The 13,404-nt window shown below is 37.1% G+C and overlaps 1 protein-coding gene across 2 annotated transcripts in view; it reads left to right on the forward strand.

Moving 5' to 3' along the window:
* Positions 1 to 13,404, forward strand: part of tanc2a (tetratricopeptide repeat, ankyrin repeat and coiled-coil containing 2a) — a 180,563-nt gene that overhangs the window by 84,111 nt on the left and 83,048 nt on the right. For both annotated transcript variants that reach the window (XM_056234696.1, XM_056234697.1), the window contains exon 3: positions 10,361 to 10,458. In XM_056234696.1, coding sequence (XP_056090671.1) covers positions 10,395 to 10,458 — 64 coding nt within the window. In that variant the 5' untranslated portion in view covers positions 10,361 to 10,394. The remainder of the gene's footprint in view (positions 1 to 10,360; positions 10,459 to 13,404) is intronic.

Genomic DNA, 13,404 nt, shown 5'->3' on the forward strand with positions numbered 1-13,404 from the left:
ACACAAGTCCATAGATGAACTATGAATAATGCAGACCATTCTACTCTGTTTGCAACATGACACACCTGCATGACTCTCGAATGCTTGTTTACCCTGGGAGCCGTCCCATCCTCAAACAACAATTTCATTGGCTTCTTCAAAATTTCTGAGAATCAGAGAACACAGGTTTGTTTGGAAACCGAGTTGTTTACAAGTTCTCAAGCTGTTACAATGAGCACTTTCGAGAAAGATCTAGTTGCCAGATTTGCAACAACAACAAAAATCAACCCTGAATGCTTCTAAAGGACTTTGTTTGCCATTTTCTTTTAAATATATTTATAAATGTATTTATTGTCCGTTATTTAACCAGGTAAAAACTTTCTGAGATTAAACATCTCTTTTTCAGAAGTGACCTGGCCAAGATGAGCAGCTACAGAAGGTCTCACAATATTATAGTTACACAACCTCACAATATCAATAGACATTAAAAAACATTTAAAAATTTGATTCTTCCTTTAACAGGTCACAGATCAAAGTTTTATAAGTGCTCATTGTGCACAGTCTACATCTTCAAATCATTTTGTAAAGTGTTTCAATCACTGGGTTCGGCATACCGAAAAGCTTGTTTTGCTAATTCAGTTCGTACAGATGGAACTGGAAGGCTCTAAAAGTTCTGTGAACGCAAAAATTAAATTGAGTGGTGCAGGGATGATGTCAAAACCCAGAAGACTAATTCACCACAGGTTAAGGGGTTTTATAATGGGGGTTTATTTATGAGTAAAATAAGGGTTGTGATAAACATAACTTGATGATACTTGAATGTTTTGCTCTACAATGTGAGTTGCACGCACCAATATCAAAAACGCAAAATTTGAAGCTATTTTTTTTAGGTAGTTTCTCTAATAAGTAACTAGAATAAAAATGTTTGGGTTGTGAATGTGTGAATTTTGCATTGTACAACAAAGCAAGTTTTCGTTATGTTTACCACAACCCTTATTTTACTCTTAAATATTTTTTTTTTTAAAACATTATAAAACCCCTTAGCCTTAGTCGAATTAGTCTTTCGCGTTTTGTTTGTGACAATCAAGTAACCCCTTCCTGTCTAAATAGACGGTTCTTTGTTTGAATCAGTTTTAATGTCTTTATGCTGATTTTCCAGAATCGATGTGGGTCTAATGCCCTGTAAAAAGTCCCTTATGCCAGTAGATTAGGATCAGGAAGCATCAGTAGATGGAGTGTGTATGTGTTTATAAACTGCACAGAGGAGTTTGTTTGAGGGCCTTTTTCTCCTTTTGAGCCCAAGTTTCTGCAAAACAATTTAGAGCGGCTGTGTTGTATTTGGAAAGGAAGTGATACGGACAAAGGGAAGGCGCTGTGTGTTTGCATAGCTCTTTGTGTGGCCACGTGTGTGCAGGGGGTTTAACTGCATTTCCTCCCTCGCTATGTCTGATGTTTTCTCTCAAGAAAAGAAAAATCTCAGGTCAAACTTGCACGTTTGTCTCCCTCTCTAAGTCTTTAGCTGTTTTAGTTAAGGAACACAGACAAATTTATGTGAATAACACACAAATGGCACTTACTGAAATATCCTCTGACCCCAGTGTGTTTTTGTATATTCTGGGAATGTGCTGTATTCATTCGTACTGTATTCTTACCCATCTTCCATTCTTTGTTCTTTTTCTGTATGTGTGAGGAGTGTTTTGTTTCCTTGCACACGACTCAAACCTCGTAGTCACGAGACGGCACCCCTGTCACCCCCCTTCTCGGCACGCTCACTGTTCATTGGCTTTGTAGAGCAGCAGAAAACAAACAGTGTGCGATTCCTGTAACACTGCGCTGTGGGAGGCATTAGTCAAAGGGAGAGACTGTATAAAATATAAAGCTCTGCGGCTCTTGGCTCTTAGTCATTCACGCTCCTGTTGAATCCATCGACCTCAAAACGGTGGCTCAGGCCAGCGAGTTTTATATGCCTGCAGTAGCTCTCCAGTAACAGTGTGACATTTGGAAAAGTCATGTTCGGGGCTTGAGAAGAGATACTCGACTTAAACACACGGATTGTTTTTGGTTCTTTAGATTGTTTTTGCTGTTTAGATCCTTATATTAAATATACATACAGTATCTTAGTCATTAGGGATTAGACTAATATATTGGATTAGTGTAGTTTCAAGCAGAAGGTGTTCTCTAACCTCTTACCCCAAACAGTGGCTAAGTGCATCTAAAAATTAGGGCGCATGTGTTGCTAGTTGATGTAATTGGCATGGTCAACCTTATCCATCCATCTATCATCTATCCATCTAATGGTTATACAGTAAAAATTACAAATGATCAGATTTCTGTTTTTATCATAATAACAACATTTGCATATAATAATTGACTTTAATTTAAAGGGATAGTTCACTTTGAAATTAATTTTTGGTATGTTTTAGCTTACCTCAAGGGCATCCAAGATGTAGGTGTCTTTGTTTCCGCAGAAGTTTCAATTTTGATATTTTTAGGTCAAACCATTCTTGTCTGTCAGTCATATAATGCAGGTCTATGGTCACCACCTCAAAGAGCATGCACAGAGAAGTCCAAATTAAACATGATTTAAACATGATTTAAATATAAGTACACATTGATGGCCTAGGACACGAAACGAGCGGTTTGTGTGAGAAAACGAACAGTATTTATATCGTTTTTACCTCTTGTAAACACAGCCACGTCCACGTCCACGTGTAAACACAGTGATCTGAGGGCGCTGGCGCTTCGGTCTGTGCGTTACAAGAGGTAAAAACGATATAAATACTATTCGTTTTCTCACACAAACTGCTCGTTTTGTGTCTTAGGCCATCAATGTGTACTTACATTTACGAGTCATTAAATCATGTTTAATTTGGACTTCTCTGTGCATGCTCTTTGAGGAAGTTACCATAGACCTGCATTACATGACTGACAGACAAGAACGGTTTGACCTAAAAATATAAAAATTGAAACTACTGCGGAAACAAAGACACCTACATCTTGGATGCCCTTGAGGTAAGCTAAAACATATCAAAAATTAATTTCAAAGTGAACTATCCCTTTAAACACTTTTTAACAAACACAAATCCATTATTATACGGCATAGCATAAATGTGCATATTTGCATTAATTTTCATTCTAAATACAGATCAGTATTTTTGTGTGAGGGATAAATTAATCCGCCCATCCCTAATGGCAGTGTTTATGAAACCTAGCCTATATGTAATCTATATGTAAACATTTGTTTGGTACCACTAATGGATCCATTTCTGACCGCTACTGCTATCTGGAATATCATGCAGTTAAATTGAAAAGAGCAAGCACAGTTTCCGTTATCATTTTAGATTATTACAAACAATTTGTTGCTTGCTACTAAAAAGGAGCTCAGCACACCCACCTCCCTGTCCATGAATTGTAGCAGCAGTATTTTCAACAACCTACCGAGTGCAGTAAGAAAATGGCTGTCATTTACGAGCTGCTGCTCCCAGCCAGACATCCATGTCTGCAACTAACATGACATCCCTCCTGCTGTGGCCCATCAGTCCGGAAGATTCCATCATCGTGATGCAGGCTGATGACACGTGGCAGGATACCTTTAGACAGTCTGTGTTTAACAGTGAATTAAGGAAGCCAGTATTCCTGCTTCAGGCTGCTTTGATTCTGATAAGACACAGGCTGTTTCTTAACTGATTGCGAAGTTAAAGTCTTCAGTTTGATGAGGAAGATTTTATAGCTGATAGAGCATGTAAATCTCTCTGTTTTGATGCCATAAGCCTTTGAGATTTCAGCAGGCTATGTTCTGTGGGCTGATCTGATTGCTAATGGCTTATTTGTTAATAATGAAACTTCAGGTGTTTCAGAAACATGTGTTGATCTGTAGTTCAGTGAGTTATTACCCTGAATCAGAATGAGCTTTATTGCTAAGTATGTTTACACATACGAGGAATTTGTCTTGGTGACAGAAATTTTTTATATAATACACAATATTCAAAATAGACAATGTGAGGTAGGTTTATAGCCTATACAAATGTAAAGGAATGTATATAAGAGGTATGGTGTGCTAAATAAATATAAGTATAAATAATGTTTTGTAATTTGCTCATGTTTATTGCCCAGTGGGGGCGTTTAACTGTTCATGTGGTAGATGGCCTGAGGAATCTACCTCATGAACAGTTAAATGATGTGTGCATCACTTACAAAACAAGCATCTGAGGCAGAACCGGTGCACTGATTGATTCAAATGGTTGACAAATAATGTATGTCTGTTATTATGTTATAGGTTACAAAATTCAGATATAAATTACTCTCCATATAGACTGTATACTGTAATTTACTGTAGATGCTGTGTCTGTTTACAGTGTCTTTTTTCTCCATTTTTTTCACCAGTTTTGTGTTGTTTACTTGAATGTGCTGCAGTGTGTTCACTCAATTAATATGCAGTCCTGCAAACTGTATTATTATTATTATTGTAAATCATAATTTTTCATGAATCAATTTGTCACAAACTCTAAATGATCATTTATGATAATAAACAAAAATAATAGCTTTTTATAGTTTTGAATTAATTATAACACCATGTCACACTGCTGTTACTGCTTTTCATGTGCTACCCATTTGTCATAGTGAATAATTAATTACCATATTCAAATACCATGATATTTAGATAGAAATCAGTTACCGGAAGTGATTCCATGTCCAAACTAGTATGGTTGTACCATAGTGTTTTTCATTGTGTGGACAGATGAATTATTAAGAGTTAGTGTGTGTGTGTGTGTGTGTGTGTGTGTGTGTGTGTGTCTGTATCCTCGGTATGAACTCTTTCCCCTGAGGGGCTTTTTTCCACCATTGTTTTTTGTAATCTTTCTTAGTTTGTCTGTCCCACTCTGTGTTGTCAGCCCTCCTTGTCCTAGTAATCTAGTTGGACAATCTCACTCAGGCCCCCCTCAGCTAGGGAGGATTAACGGTGGACGGACACACACACACACACACACACACACACACACACACACACACACACACAACAAAGCTGAACATTTTGCTTTGGCACGCCGGGACTGTCCGATTTCTGGCACTCTTTTGGAGTGTGTCATTCATCTCACTGCTATTGTTTAGCTCTCAGACAAATGACAAAGAGCAAAGCAAAGCACAGCTAAATCATATTGATCCCTTCTCTCCTACAAGCACTTACAGCCTCTGTCAACACAGTGAGTCCTCAGAACCAGACACACAACTCTCTTGATGAAAATTATGCCTTAAGGCCGTTCACACCAAGGACGATAACTATAACGATAAAGATATAGTTCCAAAAATCATTCCAAATTTAAAAGAATAGCAGAGTTCACACCACAACTATAACGGAGCAGGGGAACAATATCGTTGGAATCACTGTCATATTTTTTTTTTGTCAGCTGATGAATGATAAAAAACATTGACAGCCAATCAGAATCCATCCTGCTTTAAAGAGCTCAAGCATTTAAAGCAGCTGACGACAAAACTACAGCGCACGCTTAATGTCAACAGAATGATGTTCTGGGTTTGTGTGGACACTAATATAGTAATCGTTGTAGTTATCGTTCTTTGTGTGAACGGGCCTTCAAGCCAATCCTAACGCCTCAAACTAGTCCCAAACTGTTTTTGATTAGCAAATAACTGGGACAATTGTCCTTTTAACTGGGACAATGTTTAAATGAATGTAGTACATGAAACCCTAAAAAATTTGCCAGTGTGTTCACAAGATTTTTCCTATTTTGGCAATGTCAAACGATGTTTGTTTGTTTGTTTGTTTGTTTGTTTGTTTGTTTGTTTATCTTTCAAAAACGATATCAAAAATATCGGTATCGGCTGTATATGTTCATTTTCATATGTTCAAAAAAATTTGGCCGATATATTAAAGCTGATAAATAATGTATTATTTCCTCCAGTTGAGACACTTAAGATGTGCACTGTTCACCATGATGGTTTTGAATAGCTTGAAATATGATTGGAATCACTTCAAAAAAGGAAAATACAATTAAGTGCAACATGTGCAATATGTCATATAGGCTACATAAAATTATAATGAGAACATCATTAGAATTGTGAGCTTGGGACATGGATATAATGGTAAGACTTTTGTTTTTGTAATCAGGCTCTCAAAAATTATAAAAATTTGGATTTAGATTCATTGGCAAATATATCAGTTTTCGGCTTTCAAATATAAAGAATTATCGGTATCGGCCAATATTTTCATATCGATGCATCCCTAATTTGTTTGTTTATTTGTTTTGTTATTTGTTTAAAAATGTGTCCACAATGTCAAACAATGTTATTTTTGTTTTTGTTTATTTGATTGCTTGTTTGTTTTTAATGCTGTGTTTTAGTTAGTTTAATTCTCATTTGTATTCATCCATATTCAGTTATCGCACTTGAAGACAAGCACAAAAGTTCGAATTTAATGGCAACTTGAAACGCTATCGGTTCTTGCATGTTTGGTAACTGATCGAGGTTTAAGAGCTGTGGCAGAAGGGAAGATTTCCAACGTTGGTAGCTGTCCTCAGACTTCAGCATTATTAAAAAAAGCTTGATAAATCCTTCTACTGCTCCATTGCAGATGGCATTTTTCACTTTCCCAACTTTCAATCAAAGTCTCTCATTAGACTGCATGTCAGCTTTTCTACAGACATCAGGACCTCATTAAAGCGCATGTCCAAGTATGAGAGACTGCTTTGGGGAAATAGCGTTAGTCTCATCACTCTCATGCTTAGGCACGGTTCACTCGGCAAACAGCAGCAAACCTCGCTACGCTGAGTTACGTCGTCTCTGTTCTTCATCAGCTGACAGAAGCACAGCCTCAGGATAAGGTCATCCTGTTCTTCCTCTCGCATCTTTATTCAGAAACTGTTGCACTCCCCTTTTCGCTCTCTATCCATCTTGTCTTGACTTTTTTTCTACTTTGTTTGTCTGCTGCACCATTGATAACAAGTTTAACGTTTGTGTTAAATTAAATGGGGGGAAAAAAATGACTGGAATGGGAAAAACTGAAACTCAGGAATAAAGCAGCTCCAATTGGAATAGTCTATCAAATTGTATCATAAGAGCACATTCTTATTTTTAGCGTACTATGGTTTGGGAAATATAAATTCAGATCTTGTGTGGATAGCAGTGCTCAAACTGCTCATTTGGTCTCCAAACTTGAAGGGTTCTCATCTTGCGCTCTTTCTACACCCATCAAGCACATTATGAAATAAATAAATCTACATTTAACTGTGAGCTCACTCATTTGAGAGTGCTTAGTTGTTCTAGAGGTAGTACTGTTGTATAAACTGTAAGAGGTCCTATATTTGAATCTCAAATTAGCTGATTTTCTTTGGAAAAAAGGGACAAGGTTTTGCGGGGGGTGCATTTGGCAGAGGCGGACAGAGTACACAGCTTCGTTACTTGAGTAAAAGTACAGATACCCCTTGCTAAATTTTACTGAAGTACAAGTAAAAGTACTACAGTCAGATGTCTACTTAAGTAAAAGTACTGAAGTACTTGTTTTTAAAAGTACTTGAGTATCAAGAGTACAAGAGTAAATTTTCTAAATATTGCATTACTACTGCCACAGTGTCAAGTCAAGTCATCTTCATTTATATAGCGCTTTTAACAATGTAGATTGTTTCAAAGCAGCTTTACAGAGATAAACATATAATTTAAGGTAACAGAGATTGTTTTGGCTTTGTAGCGATTCTTAAATAATGTTATTTCCAGCTAAAGTTAGTTTTGATTGATTCACTTCCGTCGAAATGATCATTTGTTATTAAATTAGGGGCGCTAAGACGACACCGTTCTCTCTAAATAGACTTTAAACTGAACCTGTGATAAACGCTGATGGCGTTCACATGCGCATTAAGAATTGATTCTATAGTTATGTGTGTTCGAATATATGTGTGCAAGTTTGTAATTCCCTACAAACCATGCCTAAACAAACTACTTGTCTTTGCCTATAAATTTGATGCAGAATTTTATTTTATCACTTCGGGGTAGGTACGCGAACCGTGCTTACATTTATGTACAGAAACGTCCTACATGGAGTTATGAAAAATGTTAATGTTAATACCTTTGATAATCTAAAAGGAATTGGAAGTCATTTTCATCTTTTTACCATGTTGCTTTATTTAACATTTCTCACTTGCCCACAAAGCAATGCACAATGGCAACGCTCTGACAAACTAGAGTTTTAATGGATTTTTTGCACCCACATTTGAACCTGTTTCGTCTCTCATCTAAATCTGACCATGGAGTTGACTTTGGCGGAAAGCTGAAGGTGATTGCTGATAGGCTGTCCCAATCAGTGGCGCCTGCACAATCCAATCACGTTTGAGAGGGAAACAACAAATTGAGGGTTTCCGAGATTTTTCTTTCTTTTTTTTAGAAGTAACGGGTACTCACGGTTATGGATAGAAATGTAGTGGAGTAAAGAGTACAATATTTGCCTCTCAAATGTACTTGAGTAAAGTCATGAGTAATACCCAAAAATGATACTCGAGTAAAGTACAGATCCCTCAAAATTGTACTCAAGTACTGTACTCAAGTAAATGTACTCCGTTACTGTCCGGCTCTGGCATTTGGTAGCATTTTATTTTTCATTTTCTCTGACTTGAATAGCTTGACCTCAGTTGTACGGCAGTGTTAACGTTTTAACATTTCGTTCCTCCTTCACATTTGGTTTCTAGCAGGTGAAGAGACTTTTTTTTTTTCATGACCAGACAGATGCAGCAGAAGTGAGAAGGGGCGGCAGGACGTTAAGCATGCAGATTAAGTTTCAGACAAAGTTACCAATGGTTAAAGCAAATATAATTTTTTGACATTATCTTCAATACTATTCAAATATTTGTGACACCCCCCCTCCACCCAAACGGAGTCACTTTCACATACTTTTTGCTCTCTGCCAAATGTGGCTCCAGCATATTAGTAAACATGTACCAATTCTGGCTCAGCAAATGGGTGCACCGAGTGCTAGAAAAGAAGGATATCTGCCCGTCGATGCTGATTTGAAATGCATGTGTGCACATACACACAATCCCCCACTAGGACATGTGTTTCTCATTTGTGTGTGACCTCTGCCAAGATCACTTCTGAAGGTGTGGAGGCCCAGATTAATACTGTAAAATGAAGAAGAAACTGAGTACATTGTATACTTGAGTGCAGGGGATTCAAAGTTCATGCGTCTCTCTCTCTCTCTCTCTCTCTCTCTCTCTCTCTCTCTCTCTCTCTCTCTCTCTCTGTGCCTGTCTATTTTCTATCTACCTTTCTGTCATTCTATTTGTCGTGTCTGTCTATCTCTCTGTTTTGTTCTGTCTATTTCTTTATGTATCATTCTATCTATCTCTCTATGTATGTATGTACGCAAGTCTGTCGTTCTGTCTATCTCTGTATTTACAGTTCTACCTGTCTCTCCATGTATGTTCCATAAGTACTTGTTTTGTGGACTACTGCTTTGCTAGACTACTTTACATAATCTGTTGTTTTCTTTATAATGAGTCTGGCCTTTTTGCCAAAAAAGGATCAGGAAATATTGCAAACTGTACTGGGGTGTTAATTCCCAACATTGTATTCTATTCTCAAACACATACATGCTCTCTTTATATATGTGAATTCAGCTGCAGACCCACCAAAGTAATTTCATTGAAATCCACTTCCAACATCAGCTTCAGCAGCAGAACAAAGTGTGTCTCTATCTTGTGCACACACACACACACACACACACACACACACACACACACACACACACACACACACACACACACACACACACACACACACACACACACACACACACACACTTAGCTCATACATGAAGTGGTAATTAGCAGCATCAGGGTGTGATCCCTCCGTAATGTGGGTGTTGAGTGAGACCTAAAATAATCCAGTGAAGAATGACGAATCCCACGAATGAAACTCATTATCAGCTGTAGTGCTCCAGCAGGCTGAAGGCTCTGTGTACCTGAAACATATAATCACAGGCTTCCAAAAATCCCCTCAATAACTCTTTGTCTAGACTTCAGAGCCAATATGCGGCGAACATCACCAGTCGAACTGCATTTTTAAAGAGATCACACGTTGTGGGAATCTGTGTTCATAAGTAAAGGGGCTAGAAAGTGATTTGTGGGTGTTGTTACAGATCTTTTTTTTTTATAGGTTAAAACAATAGTGGCAACTGTTTTGTTGCTCAATGTTTGTGCAGCATCTTTTTTATTATTAGTAGAAATGGTCTACTAAAAAGGCATATTTCATTTTTTTATTTTTTTTATTATTAGTTCTATTTATACAGGGCAGGTACATGTTTTCAATCTTTCCATTGATTTGTTCAGGTTTTTTTTACTTGTGTTTCTCAAAGTGCTGTATTTTTCCCCTCTCTCTGCAGATTTCTCTATAGCCCGGTCCAGAGCTGTGCAGTCATGTTCAGGAACAGTCTGAAGATGCTGCTTGGCGGCAAATCCAACCGCAAGAATCGAAACAGTGGTAGGTTGAGTTAGTCGTCTTTTTAATATCGAAAGCTTCCCAAGAACAACCAGACCCCAGGATGTGCCTTTAGTGTCATGTGAAGCAGGAGTGTAACCATGTAAGAGTTTGTTTACTGGATGTGTTTTTGTGTTACAGCTGTGCTCTTCTTTAATTTTCTGTCCATCATATCTGTCAGATGGCTACCGTATTTTACAGAAAACAAGTCGCACGTGACTATAAGTCACACTTGGTCAAAATTGCATTGTTGAATGAAAAAAAAAAGTCAAGTCAGTTTATTATTACATCCAGAAATAAAAAGAAAGCAGTTTTTCTGTCTTATATCAGTTAAATCTTATAAAAAAGCAAATTTATGCCTTTTTCAAGTGTAGATATAAATAATACCCATTAGACAGTCGCTAATTTATAAAGTCATGCAAATGATTTAGCTAAAGATAAATTATTAAAAAAACCATTTTTGCCAAATCTTTTGGGGTAAAGTATGTTCAAATATTCAGTATGAAACCCTTTTTGGCTGATATATGAAAATGTGAATAGTGTGCAGCAAAATAAAATCTAAACATAAATGTTTCATTTGTTTATATTCATAGTATATTTTTATTTGAAACCTCTTTCCCAATTATTCACATATTTCCCGATTAATGCTCCTCAGCATGACCAAGTTAACCAGTAACGTTGATCAAAATGCGTCAATGCACCACTTTTTTCCCTGTAAAGTTTTACACTGTAGACAACCCTAGAAAAGGTGGCACAGCTTACCCCACTCTCATCTACACTGTCTGGTTCTCACGAATTGTAAACATATAATTTAGAATCTACTACAAACTATTTTTTTTTATAGAATAGCTTAGGGAGAATCTAGCAAGCTACAGGCTAACTAACAATGTCAAAGCTGTGCACTAACACGCCTCGAGATCCCATTCTGTTCACGCTCTATCTAGAATTTTTGAGTATGGGAATATGTGTGTGTTTAGCTCTCAGAGAGATTTCAGCCTTGTGTTGAGGAGATTACAATAGTCAGAAGCTACTGTTGGAGTGAAATGAGGATTCTGCAATTGAACCGAGCCAGATGAAATTTAAATGGTTTATGGTTTAGCAGAGTTTGAAAAGAATGTGTGTATCATACAACCCCCCCCCCCCCCCCCCCCTAATAACGCTCATATTAACAGGTTACAGCATTCACACTGCGGTGCTGTCTTTTGAATATAACCCTATTTTGTCTTACTGCATTGGCAATTTTTTCCACTATTTTTTATTTGTTTATACTTAAAACAAAAAAATCTGCTAGTGTAGCAAGACAATATACAGTTTGTATATTAATGATACACTACCGTTTAAAAGTTTTCGGTCTGTAAGGTTTTAAAATATTTCTTTTTTTTTCTTTTTTTAAAAGAAATGATGCATTAAATTGATTAGAAAATGACAGTAAAAACTTAATAAATGCTATTCTTTTGAACTTTCGATTCCTCAAATAATCCTGAATCATCCTGGTGGCCACAAATATATTAAGCAGAACAACAGTTTTCATCTGTGATAATGACGACAAATGTTTCTTGTGCAGCAAATCATCATATTAGAATGATTTCTGAAGGATCTTGAATCACTTGAAGACTGGAGTAATGATGCTGAAAATTCAGCTTTGATATCACAGGAATAAATTACATTAAACAATATTACAATAGTTATTTTAATTTTTAATAATATTTCACAATTACTGTTTTTACTTTATTTTTTATTAAATAAATGCAGCCTTGCTGAGCATAAGTGACTTTTTTGAACAGTAGTGTACATTCTCTTAAAACAGGTCTTAATATCTTATGCAGTGTTGCTGCTCAAGCAAATATATCTTGTTTGAAAGATAATTTAACCGGGAAATAGAACTAAAATACTTTTTTCAGCAGTTTATCTTTACTCTGGGTTTGGGATTCATTCTATGTGGATTTATTACCATGTGGATATAAATGTGTTTCTTACTCCTTATGTAAATTCGATTTCACAACGATTAAGTTTTTAATGGCCAGCCCCTTATTTTATAATGTGTGGACATTATAAAATCCACACTCAATGTAGTAACCCAGAAATCACGTCTGTTACACAGAAGAAAGCCTGTCAGTGTGAAATCATGAGAACCTGCTGTTGCAGTCACATTGCCGCTTGACTTGCATGCTACTTGAGCGTGTTGTGTGAAACAGCCCTAAGAGCTCAGGTATGCCAGAGGGAGAATGCAGTTGTAGAGCAGTTTCAGGGTTGTGGTAGAGGTGAGCAATACAGTTGTGCTGTGTGTGATGGATGAGGAGGGTGTATGCTTTCCTGTGTGCTGTTTGCCATTCGGTTTTCACTGAAGTGTGGCTCTGCGACTGCAAGGACGTCCACGGCTGCAAACTTTTGTTTTACACACACACACAACATGTACATCCACTCAAACATACACATACTTGACTTCCCCTCCATACCCCAGGTCTGTCTGAATCTCCCATAAAAGTTAAGTCAAACAAGTGGCAAGTCTGACTCACCCAACAGATCAGCCATTCACCAGCCAGTGAGCTGTGTATCAAAGGGACCTCACACTTCCCAGAAAGACCTCCAGTCTTTAGTCCATGTCCTCAGACTGTGGTTGAAATTCATGCTACTTTGCTGACGTCTTGAGTCATTTTCTCTTCAGGGACTCCAGCTCTTGAAGGGGCCAATTTAATTTTATTCCAGTGTAGTTTAGGGTGTCATTACTGTCACAGGTTTAGATAAATGTAAAGTCATTTGAATGGGCCCTTTGAAAGAAAGAAAAAAACTGAAAGGTACTTCGTAGAATTAGAAACTATATAGAAGCTGCATTGAGAGCCTCATTAAGCAAATTATATTTGTTAAAATCTTTAATGTTAAATGAGAGTAAGCAGCATTATGGAAGATATAGAATCAAGTTGATGGTTCGAAGACATTCGGACCAAAAAA

Source organism: Rhinichthys klamathensis, unplaced genomic scaffold (genome assembly GCF_029890125.1).
Source record: "Rhinichthys klamathensis goyatoka isolate OS25496 unplaced genomic scaffold, OSU_Roscu_1.1 h1tg000401l_1, whole genome shotgun sequence".
Classification (NCBI taxonomy): Eukaryota; Metazoa; Chordata; class Actinopteri; order Cypriniformes; family Leuciscidae; genus Rhinichthys; species Rhinichthys klamathensis.